At 39.5% G+C, this 22,235-nt stretch overlaps 2 protein-coding genes across 6 annotated transcripts in view; one reads left to right on the top strand and one right to left on the bottom strand.

Moving 5' to 3' along the window:
* The window catches only part of LOC103464045 (fibropellin-1), a 23,935-nt gene extending 6,909 nt beyond the window's left edge, over positions 1-17,026 (top strand). Inside the window, exons 3-22 of one of the 3 annotated variants that reach the window (XM_008407848.2) lie at positions 1,755-1,821; positions 2,326-2,496; positions 2,892-3,011; positions 3,149-3,289; positions 3,469-3,594; positions 4,640-4,762; positions 4,962-5,084; positions 5,189-5,311; positions 8,829-8,951; positions 9,274-9,396; positions 10,442-10,567; positions 11,040-11,168; positions 11,267-11,359; positions 12,110-12,205; positions 12,400-12,495; positions 12,665-12,760; positions 13,313-13,414; positions 13,849-13,954; positions 15,041-15,157; positions 15,390-17,026. In XM_008407848.2, coding sequence (XP_008406070.2) covers positions 1,755-1,821; positions 2,326-2,496; positions 2,892-3,011; positions 3,149-3,289; positions 3,469-3,594; positions 4,640-4,762; positions 4,962-5,084; positions 5,189-5,311; positions 8,829-8,951; positions 9,274-9,396; positions 10,442-10,567; positions 11,040-11,168; positions 11,267-11,359; positions 12,110-12,205; positions 12,400-12,495; positions 12,665-12,760; positions 13,313-13,414; positions 13,849-13,954; positions 15,041-15,157; positions 15,390-15,468 — 2,280 coding nt within the window. In that variant the 3' untranslated portion in view covers positions 15,469-17,026. Of the gene's footprint in view, positions 1-1,754; positions 1,822-2,325; positions 2,497-2,891; positions 3,032-3,148; positions 3,290-3,468; positions 3,595-4,639; positions 4,763-4,961; positions 5,085-5,188; positions 5,312-8,828; positions 8,952-9,273; positions 9,397-10,441; positions 10,568-11,039; positions 11,169-11,266; positions 11,360-12,109; positions 12,206-12,399; positions 12,496-12,664; positions 12,761-13,312; positions 13,415-13,848; positions 13,955-15,040; positions 15,158-15,389 lie in introns of those variants that run through there. The other 2 variants (XM_017304224.1, XM_017304225.1) reach the window with 2 other exon arrangements.
* Positions 17,027-17,172: 146 nt separating this feature from the next.
* On the bottom strand, positions 17,173-22,235 carry LOC103463584 (ubiquitin carboxyl-terminal hydrolase 37-like). 3 transcript variants are annotated; one of them, XM_008407024.2, is made up of 16 exons: positions 22,184-22,234; positions 21,539-21,742; positions 21,309-21,376; positions 21,039-21,099; positions 20,880-20,950; positions 20,651-20,782; positions 19,970-20,057; positions 19,584-19,795; positions 19,319-19,450; positions 18,590-18,713; positions 18,337-18,488; positions 18,144-18,243; positions 17,984-18,060; positions 17,729-17,852; positions 17,565-17,625; positions 17,173-17,477 (listed from the first exon to the last, which is right to left on the bottom strand). In XM_008407024.2, the coding sequence occupies exons 2-16, from the start codon at positions 21,566-21,568 to the stop codon at positions 17,311-17,313; spliced, it is 1,599 nt and encodes a 532-aa protein (XP_008405246.1). In that variant the 5' UTR covers positions 21,569-21,742; positions 22,184-22,234; the 3' UTR covers positions 17,173-17,310. The 3 variants fall into 3 exon arrangements, with proteins under 3 accessions (XP_008405246.1, XP_017159834.1, XP_017159835.1); XM_017304345.1 differs by having other exon boundaries at positions 21,539-22,235; XM_017304346.1 differs by lacking the exons at positions 20,651-20,782; positions 20,880-20,950 and having other exon boundaries at positions 21,539-22,234.

Here is a 22,235-nt window from a genome sequence, read left to right as displayed (position 1 = left end):
TAGTGACTCACTCATTGATTGAATACATAGCGTCTCACTTATTCTTTGATTACCTAGCAACTCACTCATTCTTTGGTTATACAGTGACTCACTCATTCTTTGTTTACATAGCAAGTCACTGATTCTTTGTTTACATAGCGACTCACTCATTCTTTGATTACATAGCGACTCACTCATTCTTTGGTTAGGTAGCGACTCACTCATTCTTTGGTTACGTAGCGACTAACTCATTCTTTGATTACATAGCGACTGATTCATTCTTTGGTTACGTAGCGACTCACTCATTCTTTGGTTACGTAGCGACTCACTCATTCTTTGGTTACGTAGCGACTCACTCATTCTTTGGTTACAAAGTGACTCACTCATTCTTTTATTACCAAGTGACTCACTAATTCTTTCATTACCCAGTGACTCACTCATTCTGTGATTATGTAGCGGCTCACTCATTCTTTGATTACTTAGCGACTAACTCGTTCTTTGGTTACCAAGTGACTCACTCATTCTTTGGTTATGTAGCGACTCACTCATTCTTTGATTACGTAGTGACTCACTCATTCTTTCATTACCCAGTGACTCATTGCTTCTTTGGTTATGTTGTGACTAACTCATTCTTTGATTACGTAGCGACTCACTCATTCTTTGGTTACAAAGTGACTCACTCATTCTTTTATTACCAAGTGACTCATTCATTCTTTGATTACCCGGTGACTCACTCATTCTTTGATTGCGTAGCGACTCCGTCATTCTTTGGTCACCCAGCGACTCACTCATTCTTTCATTACATAGCGACTCACTCATTTTTGATTATATAGCGACTGAATCTTTCTTTCATTACTCAGTGACTCACTCTTTCTTTTATTACGTAGTCATTCCCTCATTCTTTGGTTATGTAGCGACTCACTCATTCTTTTGTTACCCAGCGACTCACTCATTCTTTGATTACATAGCGACTCATTCATTCTTTGGTTACATAGTGACTCACTCATTCTTTGATTACCCAGCGTCTCACTCATTCTTTGATTACATAGCAACTCACTCATTCTTTGGTTACCTAATGACTCACTTATTCTTTGGTTAAGTAGTGAGTCACTCATTCTTTGATTACGTAGTGACTCACTCATTCTTTGATTACCCAGTGTCTCACTCATTGTTTGATTACATAGCGACTCACTCATTCTTTCATTACCCAGTGACTCACTCATTCTTTGATTACGTAGTGATTCCTTCATGCTTTGTTAACGTAGCGACTCACCCATTCTTTGGTTACGTAGCGACTCACTCATTCTTTGATTACCCAGCGACTCACTCATTCTTTGATTACCCAGCGACTCACTCATTCTTTGGTTACGGAGCAACTCACTCATTCTTTGATTACATAGCGACTCATTTATTCTTTGGTTACGTAGCGACTCACTCATTCTTTGATTGCGTAGCGACTCACTCATTGTTTGGTTACCCAGCAACTCACTCATTCTTTGATTACGTAGCGACTCACTCATTCTTTGATTACGTAGCGACTCACTCATTCTTTGCTTACATAGCGACTCAGTCATTCTTTGGTTACCAAGTGACTCCCACATTCTTTCATTACCCAGTGTCTCATTCATTCTTTTATTACATAGAGACTGACTCATTATTTGATTACATAGCGACTCACTCATTCTTTGGTTATATAGCGACTCCCTCATTCTTTGTTAAACAGTGAAACGGATTTCTTTTAGCTATGAATAAACCTTGTACATTTTGTGTTTCAGAATCCAGAAATTGAGAATGCAATTAGAAATATTACAGAAGTGATGGAGAGTCGTACAGCAACCACACGTATGTTTTCTACATGTGCTGTGTGGATTGTACTGGTTTTTTTGTTGTTTGTTTTTGTAATACAATCGAAAAATAAATGTAAAACCTTGAGCTTTTTCCAATTTAGTTACTGAACAACAACAGCAACCCTCAATATGTTTTGTCATAAAAAAAAAGAAAGATGACATCTACATTTCACTCCATCCTTCCACCTATAATTGAGCAACATTAAATTAACCATTTAATTTGAATTCAATTCAATTGGGCTACATTTCATTGAGATATGAGTGTAAAAGGTTGCCGAGTACAAATGGACACCCCTTTCTCAGCATTTTTGAAAACAAAAAAACATTTACTGGTTTTTGCTGCCATGTCAGTTCTGTACTTCTTGCTTCTGATCTGTCAGATGAAATCCTGATAAAACGCATCGAAGATTGCAGTTGTAACACGACAAATTGTGGAAAAAGTTAAAGGATTATAGATACTTTTACAAGTCACTGTGTTGCTTTCTTTCTACATAAACAGCTCCAACGATTATGACGTCTCGGCCGAGCCCCACTCGTGCTCGGTGTCCAGGAAACCAGGTGACGCAGGTGGGCAGCACTGCTTGCGGCTGTCCGTCCGGGACAGTGCAGAGCGGTGACAGCTGTACTTGCCCTGTAGGATTCGCTCTGCACGGAACAGCCGAGTGTAAAGGTGAGACACGGGCAGACTTACAAGCACGGAGCGATGATTTAAGATGATGTTTGTGGTTCTGGAAATCCAGGGGAATCTCTGTGGATGTTGTGAAATTGTCCTCAAGTTGAGAACGGTAGGCAGGTTTGTGCAAACAATGGAGGAATTTGTCAAGCCTGCTTTCCATAAAATGAGAATCCCTTCCTGGAACAGATGAATACAATACATTTATGGAAATCAACAACTTATAATCTGCTACAGGAAAGAAAAAAAACGACAAATTCTGAAAAAGTGGAGCTATTTTAAGGAAGTAGCAGAATCAATCTTCCACCTGACTCTGTTAGACTCTATTTTATTTTTATTTTTTTTAATAAATTTATTCTCTTAGCTCTTCCACATCTGTCTCCATTCACCAGATGTTAATGAGTGTGAAGGACCCGGGCCATGTGGTCCCCATGCCAGCTGCACTAATACCCCCGGCTCATTCTCATGTTCCTGTCTCCGTGGCTACCTGATGGGTCCTGGAGGGTGCCAGGGTTTGTCTGCCTCTGTAAATGTGTGTGTGTGTCTGTGCGTGTGTGCGCGCATGTGTGGCAGAGTGTGTGGCATGTGTGGCTGGAGCTTGTGTGTCATGGTTATAAGGAATATCTCCTTTGGATTTTTTTTTTTACAGACATAGATGAATGTGCTCTGGCTGCGGTCACGGGCTTGCAGGCCTGTCAGGAAGGGGCTGAATGTACAAACACCCCTGGTTCCTTCACCTGCTCGTGCCCAGTGGGATATGTAAGGGCTTTGAATGGACAAGGCTGTGTAGGTAAAGTGCATTTTGGGATGTGATACGAACACTGCCTTTGTGATGAAAAAAAAACAAACAAAAAAACGTGAAAGATTCCTGCGTAGCGTGGCCCTGAATGACTGAATAATCATGAATAACTCTCTTGATCCTGGCCCTCCACCCTGACGTGGACAGCTGTTAATTTTCGTCCTGTATAGATGTGGATGAGTGCAGCTTTGAGGAGCTGTGTCGCCGTGAACTGGGAAACATATGTGTGAACACTCCCGGCAGCTTTCTGTGCCAGTGCCAGCAGGGCTTTAGAGCCGAGGCCCCTGCCTGTGTTGGTAAGTCTTTTATTAAGTATCACTGGAACAGACTCATATTTAGATCTGAGTCGATGCTTTCAGTATCCAGGTATAATTCTCCTGAAAGTGAGGGGTATTTAGCTTCAAGCCGCCGCTGCGCTGCCAACCTGCTCTTTAGTACTTTGTTATTACCTGCTTTTAGCGCTTTTATCCAGTCTATATCAGTTTGTTTATATACTGTTGTTTTCTACATATAGTTTTTTTTTTAACAAATTATAAAATAAGACAACGTTAGTCTAAGTAGACCGTATTGATTTAAAAAATAGCTATACAAAGCAACCTGACTGACAAGCTATAACTTGTGATTATTTCATGGTGGTTCCTATCTGATTAAAAGTTGAAAGCACCTCTAGCACAGAGGAAGTTGGTATAATTCATAGAGTTTTAATCTAATCCTATTGGATGTCTTCCAAAAGAGTGTCAGTCACATAGAGAGCAGCTGCAGGATCCTTTTCTTTTAGACTTTAAAACATAGTGGCTGCACAGAGTCCATTGGAGGTTATGATTGTTTTTAATTTGAGTCTCACAACATAAACACCGTAAGGCTTTCTGGCTATATAAGTTGAAATCTTTAAAAGTGGCTTTAGCAAGAAATTATGTCTACACCAGAATTGCTTTCTAGTGTCGATTTCTACCCTCTTCCTCCGATTTACTGAAAATGGGCATTAAAACGACTTTCAAATGAAGTTTGTGCAGCTTTGCCTAAAGCAGCAAAAGAACATAATTATACAAAGGAAGAATGAATACAGAAATGTTCACACAAACCGACTAAGTGACAAGAAAAATGGACTGTCTTGGACAATGTTGTCATAGTGAAGCTTTTTTCTAGTGACAAATTTACAACCACTTAAGCCTAATCAGAGCCCTGACTGAGGTAAAGTGGGTTTCAACACAATTTGTAATGTGACTTTTTTGCGTAAATAATGCATTTTTTTAACTTGGCTGTAAAATATTTAAGAGGAAATCTCATTAGCTGTAAATAAAATAAAAAAATAACTATTGTGTCACTCTGCTCCTGTCCCAGATGTGGATGAGTGTATGGAGAGTCCCGAGTTGTGCGAAGGTCAGGGTGTGTGTGAGAACACGCTCGGGAGCTACAAGTGTATTTGTAGACCCGGTTACCAGGGAAACGGCACACACTGCGAAGGTAAGCAATTAGTGCTGACGTCTCTCTGTGGAAAACTCTGTTTCCCGACGACGGGGTCAGCTTCCTTGTGTGCGCGGGTTTTAATGCCTGCTGTTATGCCTTCCATTAAAATTATCCTGGGCGGCAGAATGGCTATGGAACAGAAATGAACTGAGTTTTAGATACTGCTTTGCAAAAAAAAAAAAAAATCTCGTCCTAGATGAGAACGAGTGCGCATCAGGCATTCACAGGTGTGACACCAACGCTCGGTGTGGCAACATCATCGGTTCGTACTTCTGCCAGTGTTACCAGGGTTTTAATGGAGATGGGCATGCTTGCTTTGGTGGGTAAGAGTTTTTTATGTGCATGCTTTACCACAAAACATGGCTGAAAATTTGCTAACCGCGGTTGAGCATGAAAGTCCTTCAAGTTTCTCCTTATTTGCAGATGTTGACGAGTGCCTTCTCAACAATGGGCACTGTGAACACAACTGCACCAATGAATTAGGAACGCACAGCTGTCAGTGTGCTGCAGGCTACCAGCTGGACCAGGGTGGACATAACTGCACAGGTAATTTATTTTGTAAAAAAAAGTGTTGATCAGAAAAAAAACCACAAATAAAAAAAAAATTCTTTTCTTGAGAAGCAAATTTATATATATAAAAAAACACTGCCAGGTCCACACTAACTCCAACAACTATGAGTCTAGGGTACTTCCACATAAGACACATAAAACTGTGGTCAAAAAGAGAAAGGCGGTAAGTCATTCACATAAAAAATATCTGCTGACACTTTAATGTGTTTAAAAGTTGTCCAAGTCTAACTTATGATGTCTATGTGGATAGAATGAAAAAGTTAACTCCCTAATATTATTTTGAAGATGTACAAGGAGGTTTTCTTATTTCCTACAGAATGTAGTTTTCCTGCAGTGCTTTTTCTGGCATGTGCAGCAGGAACAAGTGGAAATGTGGTTTTTGAATGTTTATTTTTATATTAATGGCCATACACTATAACAGTGCTAGGTGCGTCACATAGTGTAGCGGTAAGGGACATAAAGGGACGATAATCCTCAACGTGACCATCATTGGTTTGTTTCACAACATTGAAACCTTTGCCTCTTCCAGTCTGCTCTCTCTGTTCATTTCATGTCTGTTAACTTTCAGAAAAGGCCACTAGTACCAAAAATGTTCAAAAACCAAATTACTATTCCAATAATATTATTGTTAGAATACACATATTAAGAACATTCTTTCCCTTTCTTGATTAAGCTGAAACTCTGGGCATCAGAGCATCAAGTATGTTTTTTCCGCATGGTTTTGTACTTTTATAAATGGATCTTTTATGTTGATGTTTTTAACACAAGTGAAGATCCTAAGGGAAAAACAAACTACCTCCAACATCTGAAAGTAGTTTGGAATCACATGTTTTTTTTCTTCTGTTCAGATGACAGTTTAACTACTATCTGTTAAAAGTTGCAAAGCAACAGCCAACGTTTACCTCAAGCCTGTATTCACAGAAGCAATTGTTATGGATGATTGATTAATAATGAATTACCAGTTCTCTTGTTGTGTTGCCCAAACCTGACGTGTAAGATTCACTGCAACAACTGATCTTCAAAATCACATCGCCTATGCAACATTTTCCATTTATGCTGCAGAGACTGTTGAATAATGCAAATTAACTTGCAAGGTTGTTTTCCGCTATGTGACTTCCAAATCTTGACACCCTTTAATTCCCATACTTGGTCTCTTCAGCCTGCAAATAAATTGATAGTGAATAATGTCTTGTAAAGTGCAGTGATGTGTCTCTTTCCAAAAAACAAGAAAGATAAGGAGGTGAGCACTGAATATTAACAGTGAAGCTCCAAATTTATATTCTGCTCTTTGCTTATAAAAGCTGAGGAAGAACAAATAATTGTGGCAGCCTCTTTCAGCAGTCACTAATGTGTTGGTAAGGACAAAAGCTTACTTCAGTTTGGCCAATAAAATACAATTTGCCTTTCCTGCAGGAATTAAACTGTGATTTCACCCAAATTACGTGTCGGCAAAAGGCAGCAGAGAAATCAAGCCTCCGCCAGTGTTGTAGTACTCGAAATTTTTTGATGGTCTCGATCTCGTCTCGGACTCGACCGCATTTGGTCTCGGTCTCGGGCCCTGAGGACTCTGCATTTTATTTCAAGACCGGTCAAGACCGCAACTGTGAAAAGGTCACTAAACGTACAGCATATACTGTCCAGTTTATTTGTTAACATCTTTGTTTTCAGTGGATGCAAAAAGCACCGATTAAAATCCAAGCAATAACGCGTTTCTGTTACTCCCCCGTCCCCCTCCCCACCTTTCACTCGCACGCGGCTCTGAGACATGCGCAATGGTTTCCTTTCAGCGGCAGAGGATGTCTGTCTAATCGTCAGTAATAGAATAGCGCTGCATAAATCATAAGAAATCCAAAGGCCACAGCTAACTCAGCAGCGTTTCGCTTTCACAGACGGTGGGGACTACGTCTAACTTTTTTCGTCACTTAGAAAAGAAGTTTAAAGAAAGGAAAGCTCCGTTGACGTGATATTAGCAAAGCTAGCTGTACAGAGACACCTATGCATTTGTGATGAAGAAAAGTCACTCACTGTGCTGAATTATTGTGCGGAGGTGTTGACTGACTTGTCGCATATATGGGACAACGCTGTGACCAAAAGTATAGTGACGTGACATTCAGGAACAGTCCGATTTTTCTGAACGGCTCTTTACTTAGAAGATAGGACTTGAGTGTCACTGAGAGCCGTTCTATCAGATTACCATACACTGTCAGAATAGCATACATGCAGTGAGTACCATGCCTGTGCATGCGCATTAAGAAGTCTGACAGTCAGAGGAGTTGTCAGTTCACCATACGCAGCAAGTTATGACAAAAATAAGTCATTAAATTGTTTTCAACGATAACTATATAGATATACATGCGTTGTCGTGGTTTCAAAGTGTATTTAAAGCAGTGGTTCCCAAGCTTTTTCTCCTGGGCCCCCCAGTGGTTTCCAAACTATTTCTATGGCTTACAAATAGCGGTCTAGTTGAACAACGTGTGTAGGGGTGGGGGTGGATTCTTAGAGACTCCCTGTTCTGCTCAACCCCGGCTCCAGACGAACAAGGGGGGGAATCAACATTTTTGGGGGCAAAATGAATCGTAGCTGAACATAGACAACAACACCAGTAGCCTACAAGCTACTTGTTAAGTTTAAGGTGCTGTATTGATATTAGCTAGTCGTCTTTTAGCTAACTTTACCTGTATCCAACAGCTTTACTCATCTCAGAACTGTGAAAAGTTCTTTGCGTTTTGCTGGTTTGCTGCCATGATTCTAACACACCTGCGTAGCTCTGCACAGCAGCAAAGTGGCAGCTGTAATTAATGTCTGCCATGGTGTCAGACTGCCTGGCTTCATATAGCGGGAGCAAGGGTGAGAACAGTAACGGTGAGCTCCTTGTGGTTGGTTACTTCTTGCTTGTTGCTTCTTGGTCAGTGTTCATAGTTGGGCGTTATTTACCATCATGGCATTGCCTCAATTGCTATATTTAATGGTGCAGACAGTGATTGTTTCTGACTTGAGCAATATAGGCGCCCAGGGCGCTATGTTTTTAGGGATGGCACAAGACCGCAGCGGATTGTAGCACAGAGATAGAAGGAAAGCAGAACAAAGTTTGTTCTGCTTTTAATATTGGTTAGATTTATTAAGTATTTAATATCTAAGTGTTTTCATGGGAATATGGATCTTTCAGATCAATTTGAGAAGTAATTTTGATCATATTTCATTTTGTCGTGTCAGTTAGCACGGGCCGCTGGTCTTGGTCTTGACTCTGTCTCGACTTCCCTCGGTCTTGGTCTTGTCTCGGTCTCGATACACTATGGTCTTGGTCTTGTCTTGTCTCGGGTTAGGTGGTCTTGACCACAACACTGGCCTCCGCTGACCTTTGCATCAATCTTAAATGACGCTGAAAAACACCTCTCACTTCATCCAAACTTGTAAAATCTCAAACATCTGTTGTTTAATCAAAGTCTAAATGTTTGTGCCGAAGGAGTTATCTAAATGTCTCTGATCCTCCCAGATGTGGATGAGTGTTCAGCTCCAAATGGGACCTGTCAGCACATTTGCGTCAACACTATAGGCTCTTTCCGGTGCTCCTGTAAACCGGGCTACCAGCTGCACATTGATGGCCGCACCTGCGTAGGTCAGTAACCCGCAGGCACTCATTCACTTAATGCAGCAGTTTGCACACTGGTTTTCAGTCATTTAAAGCAGCTCAGTTTCAGCAATTTACCAGCATGTATAACAGGGAGGAGGGGGGAACTGCTATGAATATGTAATCTTTTCTGTTTTTATGTGTTTGTCAGACAGGATGTTTGCATGCCTGGACATAACTGAGTGTCTTGGGGACACATTTTAAAAGATTAGTAGCTAAAGAAAAACTAAACCAGCATTCTGATGTACAGAAGTGAGACTTGAATGCGTAAAAGTTAATGTTGACAATTTTCCCCTCTGTTTGCACGCAGACGTCGACGAATGCAAACTGCAGAATGGCGGATGCTCTCACGCCTGTACCAACTCTCCTGGGGGATTCACCTGCCACTGCCCGCGTCCTCTGTTGTTGGATACAGACAACCTCTCTTGCGCTAGTGGGTTCCTGAACATGTGACTAACATTAGTTGTTAATGTGTGAAGTACATTGACCTGCCAGGTTGTCTACTTGTGTTAAGGAAGACATATCATCATCCTCCTAAGACATAAAGTGGGTGTTATGTAATTTTCAACATTTTTATTCTCAATTGTGTTAAAGTATATGAGGGAATAGAGACCCAACAGAACGGCACCCCTACCAGAGATTTAAAAGCATTCTTAGGACTTTTCTTTTCTATAAAATAACTGTTTTGCCACTTCACCTCGACATTGTAGACGTACAAATATTTATACTGTGGGGTTTTTTGTGGGTTGAAGTGCAAAAGCCACTTAATCTGCAAAAGATAAGGTGGTAAACACCTGCAAAAAATTATATTATTTATCCTGGTATTCTTACAATCAGATATCCCAGTGTCGCCACATTTATTTATTAATATTGTTTTAAATAACATGCGTGGCTATCTTTTAAGAGCTGGAACCAGAATTAAAGAACACTATTCACAGGAGGATTTATTAATATCGCATGGCAATAATAAAATGCAGAAATATCAACTGTAACATCTGTAACAGCTCAGTAACATCCATCCTAATCCTGATCCTATCTAATGCCAAACTTGACACAAATGTCTTGTCTTTTTTTGTTGTTGTTGCTATTTTTTGCACCACAAAGCTTTTAACCTAAAATTACACATTTCTGAGTTGTGAGCCAAAACACTGAGCTAGGACTATAAATCTCTTTTTATTCAGATAAAACATTGAAAATAGAACATATTACATTTAGATTCTGACCCATCTCCTATTGATTTGAGATAGGATATGCCTACAGATAAAACTGATTCAAGCTTGTCTATAAAACCTCTTTCTGTCCCTCATGCTTCCTTTGTCTTTGAAAAGTAAATAACTCTGGGCTCGTGTGTAAAACTACTTTGTAATGCTCCATTACTGAACTAATTTTCAACTGATATCTTGTCTTAAATACATTTTTCTGTGGGGCCAATAAGGCACTAAGGTATTTAAAGCTCCTGTTCTTCTTGACACGAATAGATGCTACCTCTTGTCTGCTAAGAAATGGAGGCTGCAACCACGTATGTTCCCTAAGAGCTGAGGGCGACATCCAGTGTAGCTGTCGCGCAGGTTGGAAGCTGGGAGACGACCTCAAGAGCTGCATTGGTGAGACTTCATCTTCACTCTTCAACTTTGCCCCTGTAAAGCTTTTAGGATATTCTATTAAACCACATTTATGCAAGAAGCTCTGTTAGTCGATTTGATTTCAATCACGCCACTACAATCCTGAATTTCCTCAAATTTCACCATCCGTTGAAAGCTTCCTCCAAATGCAATCTCTTTTTAAACATTTACTGCTGTCGGCTTTCAAGCTAAAAAAAACATAATAAAAATTGGAGGGGTTTCACAGACCGGTACCAAATACTCATCCTTTTTTGCACTTGCCAGTACGAAGGTGCTCTCTCAATCAAATTACATCAGCTGGAGAGTGCCCAAAGTTAACGTAATCAAATCTTAGAAAGTTCTGCTGTTGCCAAGTTGTATACACCATGTTTCCATCCAAATTTGTTTTGTAACTTTATCTCAAAAGTATTTTCCAGGCTTTTAAACTGTCTCCCCATCTGTCCCTCCCAATGAGACGCGAACGAGTGCGGGGACTTTACAAACGGAGGCTGTGAGCAGCTCTGTGTGAACCACCCCGGGGGGTTTAACTGCACCTGCAAGGAGGGGTACGAGGTCCGAGCTGATAACCCCGCCAGGTGTCAGCGTGAGTCAAACATCCTAAGAATAAATCTCATTAATATGTTTGGCGATATCACCTCTTTTACACATGAGCTGAGTTAATGCACGTCTTATCTGCTCCAGCTGTGTGCGACCCACCATGTCAGAACTACGGAGTGTGTGTGGGGCCAAACGGCTGCGACTGTCCTCCAGGCTACCCTGGTGTGGGATGCTCAGGTACAAACCTTAATGTAAATGGTTGTACATAGAGGGATGCTGGTCATTTTGCCTCTTCGCTGTTTCATGATTTTGCAGCTTTGGTTGTTTTGCACCCAGATTTAAACTCAACAAGCTGCCGATTCATACCGGCTTTGACAATTGATAAGCTAAAAGACTTTTCAATATCTGTAAGAAAATGCGATTCTTTGATTCAAATTAATAATATGTACTGCCTTTACATTGCTTCAAGTTATTTTGGTCTAGTTAGAGGTCATAAATCGGTTACATTTTAAAAGTGAAAAGGGACAAGAGCAACGACCGATAACATTTCTTCATACAGTCAGATTAAAAGAGATTTTGATCCTATTTATGATTATTTAACTAGGAAATTCAACAAAACAACTATCAAAAGCAATAAAATGATATTCACTGGTTTAAGCACAGGTAGACTCAAAATTATTCATGCCCTCCGGCACATTTAGGTTTAACGTGATCCTTTAAATCGACCAAGATGTTTCTGCTGACTTTATTGAACGTTCACAGACCTTTTGGTTAAATTTATCTGGAAAAGACACTTAAGTCAGCAAATCAGCCACATTCTGTGAAAAAAATATGTTTTTATAACCGATGGTAAGGTATAGTTCATCCCAAAACTATTCCTACCCCTGGCAGACTAAGGTCTAAAGTAATCATCTAACCGAAAACTGTTAAAAACTGTGAAAGTATAAATTAAGGGTGTAATAAATCCTTGTTGGTTGTTTATTTCAGCCATTTGCTCTCCCCCCTGTGCCCATGGAGGAACCTGCATGCGCTGGAACATGTGTTTGTGTCCTTCTGGGTGGACAGGAGAAGGCTGCCACACAGGTACTACGTCCTACTTCATCAGTAGGAGCACGAATCAGCTTGTGAGAGACAACCTATCACTGTAACTTTGCGTAGTAGATAATGCATGCTTGGAAACGAGATGCCTTGATTTGCATTGTTCCAGTTTTGTGTGCTCTATCTGTGACTGTTCAGGTTTAACATGTTTTTTTTTTTTTTCATCTCTCCATGATTAGCTGTGTGCGAGCTGCCGTGTGCAAACGGCGGTCGCTGTGTCGGCCCCGATACCTGCCAGTGTTCCTCTGATTACACGGGCCCCCAGTGCCTGTTGCGTGAGTGAAATTGCAACAAAACATCTGAGTGACATTTTTAAATTTTTTTGTACTACTCTAGCTACTATAAAAACTGTTCATAACATAAAGTAAAACCATGAAAACAGTTCATTTAACCAGATGTCAGCAGTATTGTGTTTCTAAGAGGTTTCTTTTGTGTGTTTTGCAGCACTGTGCACTCCAGCCTGTCAGAATGGGGGCAGATGTGTGGATGTTAACAAATGCACGTGTGTTGCTGGATGGCAAGGAGCTCGATGCCAGATTGGTAAAACAATGAAAATGTTCAATCTCTATTGAGTTCATTATAGCTTATGTATCTGTTTTAATTTAGTAAGCTCTATATATCAACTATATCATTGCAAATGCTAAACCAAGTATTTTATGCACACACAAACACACGCACACACACACATATATTTGCGAAAAAGAAGAAAGAATTTAATTTTTTAGGATATAGAGTCTGTATCGTAATGATGGAGCACCAAAGCTTTTGCTGTAATTAGTGAAATTAATTAAAAGTTAATTAAACTTACTGCTGATTTATGATGGGGATTCAGACTATAATCCATCAAGAGAACTGTTGCATTGTTTCTTAAAATAAATAAATAAATTAAGCCAGAATACAGTTCCTCATCCCTGAGGTCGTGTTACCTCACAGAAAACACACACCGGTTTACGGGCCGCTTGGAATCGCTCCGCTATTTGTTCGATGTCTTTTTCTGGTCACTGAGTCTCACTGACAGGTGCAGAGATGAGCCATGTTGAACTGAATTAGTCTAGACGTCTTTGGTCCTCTGTTCTCTTCTGTCTCCATCAGAGCCCATCCAGTGTCAAAAGCCCTGCAGGAACGGAGGTGTGTGTGTGGGCCTTAACCGATGCCGCTGCGCCAAAGGATTCACCGGCAGTCTCTGTGACACAGGTTTGCCAATATCTTTCAGATTTCATATGCACGGGCAGCCAAAGGCATGAGGACAATACTAAATCAACTGTAACTAATCGGTCCTTTGGATCTGTTTCTTTTTCAAACTTTCACAGTTTAAATTTAACAATGAATTAGAAATCAAGATGTCTCACTTTATGCTATCATAGGATCACATATGCTTGATCAGTGGTCTGTAACCTGCAGTGCTGAAGCTGCAAGTGACTCTTCGGTTCACTTAATGTGTTGAAAAATGAAATATTGCACTGTCTTGTTTGTTTCGTTCATTTATTCTGTCCAAACCATGAAAAAAAACAAAAAAACTCTGGCCCAACCCTATTAAATTTTCTAGATTGTGGATACAAAGGGATGCAAAGGGATACAAAGGGAAAACAGATGTTTTCTCTTAGTAATACTGTGGGATGTCACTGCAGCTGTAACAACACGATGTGTCCCACCTTGTCAACATGGAGCCACCTGCAGCCCACACAACACCTGCACCTGTCCAGAAGGCACCGCAGGCCTGCGCTGTGAGAGACTGTAAGTGTAAAAATGAACATAATCCAACATGCGTAGAAAATCTAACATCAGCTTTCCTTCACGTTCCTGTTTTTCTGGCTAGTCAGCATCAAGTACTTGATAACGACATATGAGTCTCATTGTAAATAAAATATTGACTAACTAGTTAGTTTTTAACAGGATTAAACAGTATGAGTGTGGTGATCATTTAGACTTTTATATTTTTGATTAGTTTGTGTTGTAATGTCATACACGGCAACCCTTTGACTGTAATACTTTAAGTATTTTTATGTATTTAGATTTGTACTTGTGTTGCAGTCTTTGCTCTCTCTTATGAAAGAAAGAGATTTCTTCCATAGTTCCTTTGAAGTTATTCATGTCCAAGGGTCGTCTTTAGTTAGCTTTCTATTTTTGTGTTTCACAGAATTGTGCATTAATTCAGTTTGTTCCGGTTTCCTTTCCTTGGCTTTCTTAGTGTTTATTTCTCCTCAGATGCAACAAATGTCTGACTTCTCCAACCTGATCCCCATTTCAGCTACCAGCCTATATAAATAATCCATCATTTGTTTGTTTCCTGAGTTTTCAACCAAGATTTCTTGTTTTTGATTACCTGGTCAGGACTCTTGTTTTTATGGGGGTTTTTTTTAATCAAATTGTTTACTTCCCCTGCATGTTTTCATTTCTTCAACACAACACAATGACACAGTGAAATTCTCATTTGACACCTTTTTGATGCTTTCACAGTTTCACATTTGAACAAATATAGATTATATTTACTTAAAGCACAAAATCAGCAGTTATTTTTCTAATTGAAAAACAAATAATTGATTATTACAGAAACAATAATGTGATATGTGTTTTTTTTAACATGTCAAGTGAGAGAGCAGAAGTCTTAGAAGATAGAAGTGATTTTCATGTAAATACATATATGTTTTGCATAAAACATTGCAGATTGTTTCTGTACTAGATAATATGTTCTAAAGTTGTGAGTTTTGGCTTCTCCACATAGTCGTGCTTAATGACAAAGATTTGGTGACTTTTTGAAGTGAGGATGAATAATTGCTCTGCTTACAGTAGCTACTCTAATAAATAATCTGTGTGTTGCAGGACGTGTCCTGTGGTCACCATGGTGGTCAGTACAGCTCGTGCTGTGAGGAAAGCTGTCAGGGAGAGCTACGTTGACCGCTGTGGACCCCTGGGAGTTCAGCTTTGCACTAAATACAGGTCAGTTGCCACTCAGGTGTGCATTATGTTACACTTGAGTGTAACATAATGCAACATGTTTATTTTATAGAAATAAACATGTTGTGTAAGTCTTTTTAGAGTTCTTTTTTTGTACAAAGCAAGTCTGTGTGTGTGAGTTGAAAGGAAACATTTTTAAGCAATATTAGACTCAAATCGGAATGAAAGCATCCACAGGGCTGTTGCCTGTTCTGCCCTGTGATTGTGTTTGCAGGATGAACCAGGCTCGTGTGTACCTGCAGGCCTACAGGGTTGGCTACAAAATCCAGTGTCCTGTGACGAAGAACACATGAGCTGTGCAGGATACAGTAAAAGATGCACAACATCTGCAGCAAAAAGTATGTTGGGGGGCGGGGGGGAAACCCCACCTGAACTGAATTCAGACAATCTCAGAACTGGGAACAGCTGTGGGAGCCGCTCAGGGTTTTAGCTTCACTGCTGAAATAAAAGAGTCGCATCTGATGGAAATGCTGCTCTTTCATGTCACTTTGGTTGATTAAGAGACATATAAGTAAATCTACATTTAAATAAATAAATAAACAATCATGACTTTCTTAAAATGTGAAACGGGCTGTCAGTTCATCATTTTTAATGATTTGCTTTCAAATGGCAGTAAATTTGTAAATATTTTCAGTAAATTCCAACTGTCAGTATGCAGGTGGAAATCAGTTGTCAGCTTCAAACCCGCGCTCACTTACACTTTATATTCAGTCGCAGATTTTAAAATAGACATATAAAGGATTTGCTCTTAGTTGTTAGTGGTTACTTAGCAACTGCGAGAAGTTTTTTTTTTCATCAACTCAAAAATTCATTCACAACTCCTGGGCAACTCAAAGAATTTACTCAAGCTTTTGTGTGATGCCAAGCAAAGCCTCCTTATCAGGCTGTGAGGGTCCAATCTCCCCTGAATGCAGCAGGCTCTCCTGTCTCCCACCAAGAAGCTGCCACACAGAGTCGCTTGATTGCACAGGATGTGGGGAAAACTGGCACTCAGCTGTTGCGAGGAATTATTGGCAGATGAGACGGCGTCAGCTCTGTATGCTTATAGTTTAAAAAACAAACAAACTGCAAAACAGATCATTGCATCTTTTTTATTATGTGATTTTATATCATGTCGCTTTGTTTGCAGCTTTAGTCCACTGCATTCTCTTAGCAGACATGAAAAAGGTGAAGTGCTGCATCAAGGTGTATTAATTATAGAGGTTACAAAGCACATCAGGGCAAAGCTAGAAAGCTGCAGTGATATAATTATGTGTCTTCCAATTACCAAAAAACATTCAAATGATACCTACGATATTTGGGGAAATACTCTGCAAACTGTTGACTTGAGACAGTTTGAGCTTTTAGCAGCTGTGCAACCCATTTAATCTTTAAAGATTATCATTGCAACAGTCAATAAAGTGTTGATAGTGTGAAAGTCTGAGGCTGCTTTAATAATTAACTCGGTCTACTTAATAAGCTGTGAAGCAAGAGAGTGATTCAAAGAACACCAACCAATTCCTCATCTGAACAGATTCCAAAAGAAGAAAAAAACATAAATAAGGGTTTTGGAGTGGCCTAGTCAAAGGCCACGCTTAAAAACATTGAGTTAAATTTAATTCTGCAATGTAGGGTGACCTGATGTAAAAGTCTGATTGTAATAAGTTATTGCCTGGTGGCTGTTGCCATCAAGGGGTTCACAACCAGCTATTAAGCTTGTAGGAAGCATAGAGCCGGGTTCATTAGGGCAGCCTTTTCCCCTTAATCAGTAAAATTGTGATTTACAGCCCTGCATAAACTGACTGAAATCATCTATGCTTAAAAAAATGCCTCTTTTTGAAAAAGCCCCATTAAAGATTGCCTTCATTGTCACACCTTTGAAACCTGTGTGTTATTTATTGAAACCCCCGAGTGACTTAAGAGTCAGAGATCTTAGGTGCTGAACACTGAGAATCCTTTATGTGGTGTCTATCTCCACTTTCGCTTTATATTAATAGAATAGAAGGCAAAAATCCACATTGTTGGTACTTAAAATGCAGTTTAATAGCATTAAAAGAATACAGGAGTTGCTGCACATCTGCATAAGCATCTATAAATAGTGCTGGTTAATAAAGAGATGATGGCAGGAAACTAGCTGACAAACAGTACTTAAGGAATCAGCTTCTTCTTTTCTCATAGAAGAGCAGGAAAGCGTTTCGCTCCCGCCACAAGCAGACCTCTTCTTCTGTTGTCTGGCTGACGTGCTCATCATCGTACGTCAGCCAAGAGTCGTCTGTAATGTTCATATTCTGCCTCCTGTGAATGCCGTCGCAGATGTAATGGCCTGTAAGAAAAGGGCAAACTTTTCAGCCTCGAGAGAAAAAAAACCTGCAAATGTGGCAGAAGAACAGAGCCTCAGATCAACACTTACCGCTGTCAGCTTTGGACCCTATGTGGCTGACGATGCTCACCAAAAAATAATAGGTCGCCATCTACAAAACATCAAAGTGCTTAAATACGCTTCAAGGACTTGCGCCGGTTCATAATTTCTGCCGCCTGTTCCTTAATCTGTGTCCGCATTTCGAATTTCCTTACATTTTTTGTGGCTGTGAACTCTTCTCTCACCATAAGTTCTCTCGACAGAGCGACGGGCTTTTTTATCTTCTTCACTGCATTTGACCTGGTGAATTTAAAGCGCTTCAGGTGCAGGATCAGCACGCTGAGAGAAAGAAGAAATAGATTACAGATGATTACATCTCAAACTGAAATGGAAAAGGAAAAAAAAGAGAAAGAAATGCTCCTCCTGGAACAACTGGTTGGCACTGATTACAGCGTGGTTGTGTAACCTACTTTGGAAGAGTGAGGAATGAGCTCTGCACTGATGAGTTCTTCACTCCACAATGGCACATGTGTTCTAAATGGCCCTCCTATGTAAGAAAGTAGAAATTGACTTAAATCGCTCATAAATTAGCCAACATTTTGACATGCAAAATGCAATCTGTGCACGTGCCCTGAGGTACTCCTCTAGACACTGGTTCACTGAACCGTGTGGGACCAGATCCAGACTGAGGCTGACAAAGTCCTCCACTGTGTGGGACTGATCACCGCATCTGAAACGGACAATGGACTTAAAAAAACAACCGTAGTTATTTCACATCCTCGAGACGTTACAAGTCAGCAGTGCAACTGGAGCGCATTCGTACCCCATGCAGGTTCTGGTGCTCATCATCTGCAGTGCAATGTGCTCAGCGACGGGGCATTTGTAGGTCAAGCCCAAGTCCGACGCTCTCACGTGCATTTCGTGCGACAGGGACCTCATTATGTCCAGAACACAGATGAGGAACTCGGAGGCGTCCTACTCGGAAACCCAAAGAAATGGTTCAAACCGTGTCTTCTGAACCAAAGCTTTAAAATATTGACACTGTGCCAGCCATTATGAATCAGTGTTACACTAACTTTCTGTCCGTCATCATCAAAGCTTGAATTAAACTTGGCGACGGTCTTTTTAAAAAAGGACAGAACCGCTTTTTTCTCCTCTTTCATGTCGGAGAAGCAGGAGACTTCAGTGTCCAGAATTGCTCTGGTGAGAATAGATGTAAAGAGTTGTTGGTTTTTTTTTTTATTGATTTAAAATAAATACACCATCCCTTACCCCACTGAACAGCTTACTGTCACAGTAATTAACAACCAGTTTCAATCCAACTTATACCAGTGTCTAAGTATTCATTCCCCTTGAAATTCTTCACAGTTCTGTTGTATTATAAAGCATTGAATAATTGTAAAGCAGAAGGGAAATCAAACATGGCTTTTAGCTTTTTCTCAAATAAAAACTTGAAAAAGTATTTCATGCAGTTATATTGAGCACCATGGCTTAGTACTTTGTGGAACAATTTTGGTAAAATTAGAGCTGCACTTTTTGGGGGGTAATTTTCCATCAGTTTGACACATCTCAAGTCTTATATCTTTGTTAACAGAGCAAAGAGGGTGCGAAAAATGTATATATTTTCCTCAGATTCCCAATTATGTACTTGTGTTGGCATAGCACAAGAAAAAAAACACACAATATTTGTAACGTGGCAAATTTTCAGAAATTTTAAGGGGTATGAATATTATTGGAAGTGTATGTACATAAATCTGCACAGTCCTTGACATTTGTAATCTGTTAGTGTCTGTGATTTTCTGGACCTGAAGAGCTGGGATTTGGGGTGAGAACTCCACACGGGTAGCTGGTTGTGGAGCTCTTGAACGAAGCATCTCAGGGTGAGAAGGCTTTGTAGGATAGAGTTGATGTAGCAAGTCAGTCCCAGGTTGGGTAGCCTTAAAACGCAAAACAAGGCAAAGAAGCAGAGTAAGGCCACTTAGTTCATTTTCAGCATGTAGAATGGTAGTTTTAGAGGAGAGGCTTTTACAAACTTTCATCATATTTTTTGATGCTTGCACTTATGCCTACCCAAGGCAGTCTAAATCCTCATTTGGTCCAGTTTCTCTGATCCCTAAATATAGATTCAGGTTGTTGTAGCTATTGGAGTCAGGGATAAAAATGTTGAACTCAGGTGAGACTTGTGGCTGAATTTCATTAACCTCAGTAACTGAGACATCTATGACGGATCCATGGGGAGGCCCAGGAGATATGACTTCTACGCTCTCAGTTGAAGAGACTCTCTTTATTGATGGAGAAATACAGTAAAACAGTTAAATGCACTAAAAACAGAACAAACTAATGTTTTCTGTGTCAGTCACTCGATCTTCAATAAGTGCGATTAACATTTGGCTTTGCTAAGTATATACTCTAATATAAAACACATGTTCCTCAATAAAACCAGGTGACACATTTACCTTTGTGTCATTCTCAGTTTCTCTTGATACTCTAGAAGGATGTGTCTTTCTCCTAAGCTCACTATTTGGTACTTTCCTGACTTTGTCTCTTCAGATAAAAAAAAAAGAAATTAAACATTAAAATATTAGAATGATATAACATAGACAATATGTTATATAATATACATTATATATAACTTTTAGAATTTTATATAAGTTATATATATATAACATGTTATATATATAACTTATGTATATAACAAGACATCTTTCTGTCTGGACATAATGTTTTGGTATTGCAGTGTGGATGTCTCTTTCAAAAGAAAGAGACATCCAGTGATGTCTAGTTTAACAAAAATTCATTTGCAATATATTTACATGTGTATTGCAAATGAAGTATTTTTGTTAAACTAGACATCACTGGTGTCTTGGTATTGCAGTGTGGATGTCTCTTTCTGTGGAATTTGCAGGAGAACCATCCAGATCCTTGTCTTCACTACTTTTCAGTTCCTCAGTGGATTTTGTTCTGATGAAGAAAATATACAAAAAACAGTATGTCCAGAAACCAAGATACAAAGTTATCACTTTGTATCAGTCTGAGGATGATGGAAAAATAACTCAACATCCAGTTGAGCATTTTTTTTTCCAAGTTTCCTTTGAAATTAATTGAAACTGGAGAAAATAACTTCAAGAGATTCATACGTTTTTTCGGTGAAGCGTGATTGGACTGAATCTGGAGTCTCATAATCATTATAAGTAGATAGAGCACTGTCAGAAGAAGGATATACCCAGACCCCGACACCAACTTCTGCATCCTGTGACTTTGTGCTGGAGCTAATGACAAAAGGAAACATGAGTCGGCATACACCACTGTAGCACCAATAGAACTACAAATGATTAAAATTAAAACTTGACTGAAATTGTATTTTACCTCTTTTCTGAGGCTGACGAAATTGATAACTTGACAACATCTTGATTGAAATTGGTCTTATTTTTCTTTTTCTTCAGAACACATGAACTTCGTCAGACAGTGCTGAGTCTCATAACTTACAACCATTTCTGTGTGATGTATCTGCTCTGGCAAACATACCTTCTTATAAGGAACACAGAGCCACCAGGAGGTTTTGGGAGATGGTGCGTTTGTCTGCAAGCTGATATTAGCAATAAAAGGTTAAATAGGTTAAATGTATTGTCTCCTAAGAAGAATGGACAGTGAATTTCATATTTTAATTATAAAATTGAACAAGTCAAGATGGTCATAAAATGCTAACAGTATAATTTTTTTATTTGCAGGAAAATGGAATAACATGAAAAATCATCAGAGAATAAGTTAGGATTGTCATAATACATTAAATACTACCTGTTCTGCAGAGAAGAGATTTTATCATCTCCACATGCATCCGTTGGACGTTTTTTTTGACGTTTTTTCTGTTTAAAATTTGCAAAAACAGGTTTGTAACTAGGATAATCGTATCTTTTCACAAAAAAAAAGTTGCAACAAGTACAAATAAATTCAGATCAAATCAAGTGTAAATCAAAGGGATTTGAGTCAAATCAGCAGATTACAAACACCTGGAATCAGGTCTGTACCTTCCGTCGTTTAAAAGGGATCCAGAACATCTTCGCACTCTGTGCTGCTGAGCAACATAACTAGTAACTCATGGTCAATTCAAGCAAGTACTTATCCATTATGCAATGTCGAAAGAAAGTTTGCAAATATTTGTTTAGACATTCAGGGACTGCAGAAAATTCATCCCAGTGACATCATGTGGAATCTCTCCAGGCTGTATCGACCTGCCAACGCGGTTCAAAAATAAACACATATTGTCAACAGTTTCTCCTCATTTAGTCATACAGTGGTCTTGCTTAATTTTGTAATCAATATTTTATTCATTAATGGGCATAAACCGGACAAACATAGAACTGGTATAATTCTGGGCTTCATTCGAATAACCAACAGCGCTGAATTTGTGTTATTCCATTTTTGGGTGGTTGGGATTTATAAGCACTTCATTTAGGTGAAAATTGGGAGTATTTGACAGTAATTGCTTAAATAGATTACCAAGGGATAATTTCAGCTGTTGCAGATTTTTTTGCAGAAAGGGCCAAAGTATGCTTTTCAATACATGCTAAAAACATCCGACTCTTATTGAGAGGGATGTAGCAGGATTAGTAAGTCAGTCTGAATCAGTTCAGGAATTTCAATAAAATCAATCATGAAGCTGCTTCACTTACCAGGGTCAGTAGCCATGGTAACTTATGCAGTTTTTTTAAACTGCTGGGTCCA

This window comes from Poecilia reticulata, linkage group LG4, assembly GCF_000633615.1.
Source record: "Poecilia reticulata strain Guanapo linkage group LG4, Guppy_female_1.0+MT, whole genome shotgun sequence".
NCBI lineage: Eukaryota > Metazoa > Chordata > Actinopteri > Cyprinodontiformes > Poeciliidae > Poecilia > Poecilia reticulata.
The sequence above is the reverse complement of the archived record's forward strand: the minus strand, read 5'-3'. Positions and strand labels throughout refer to the sequence as shown.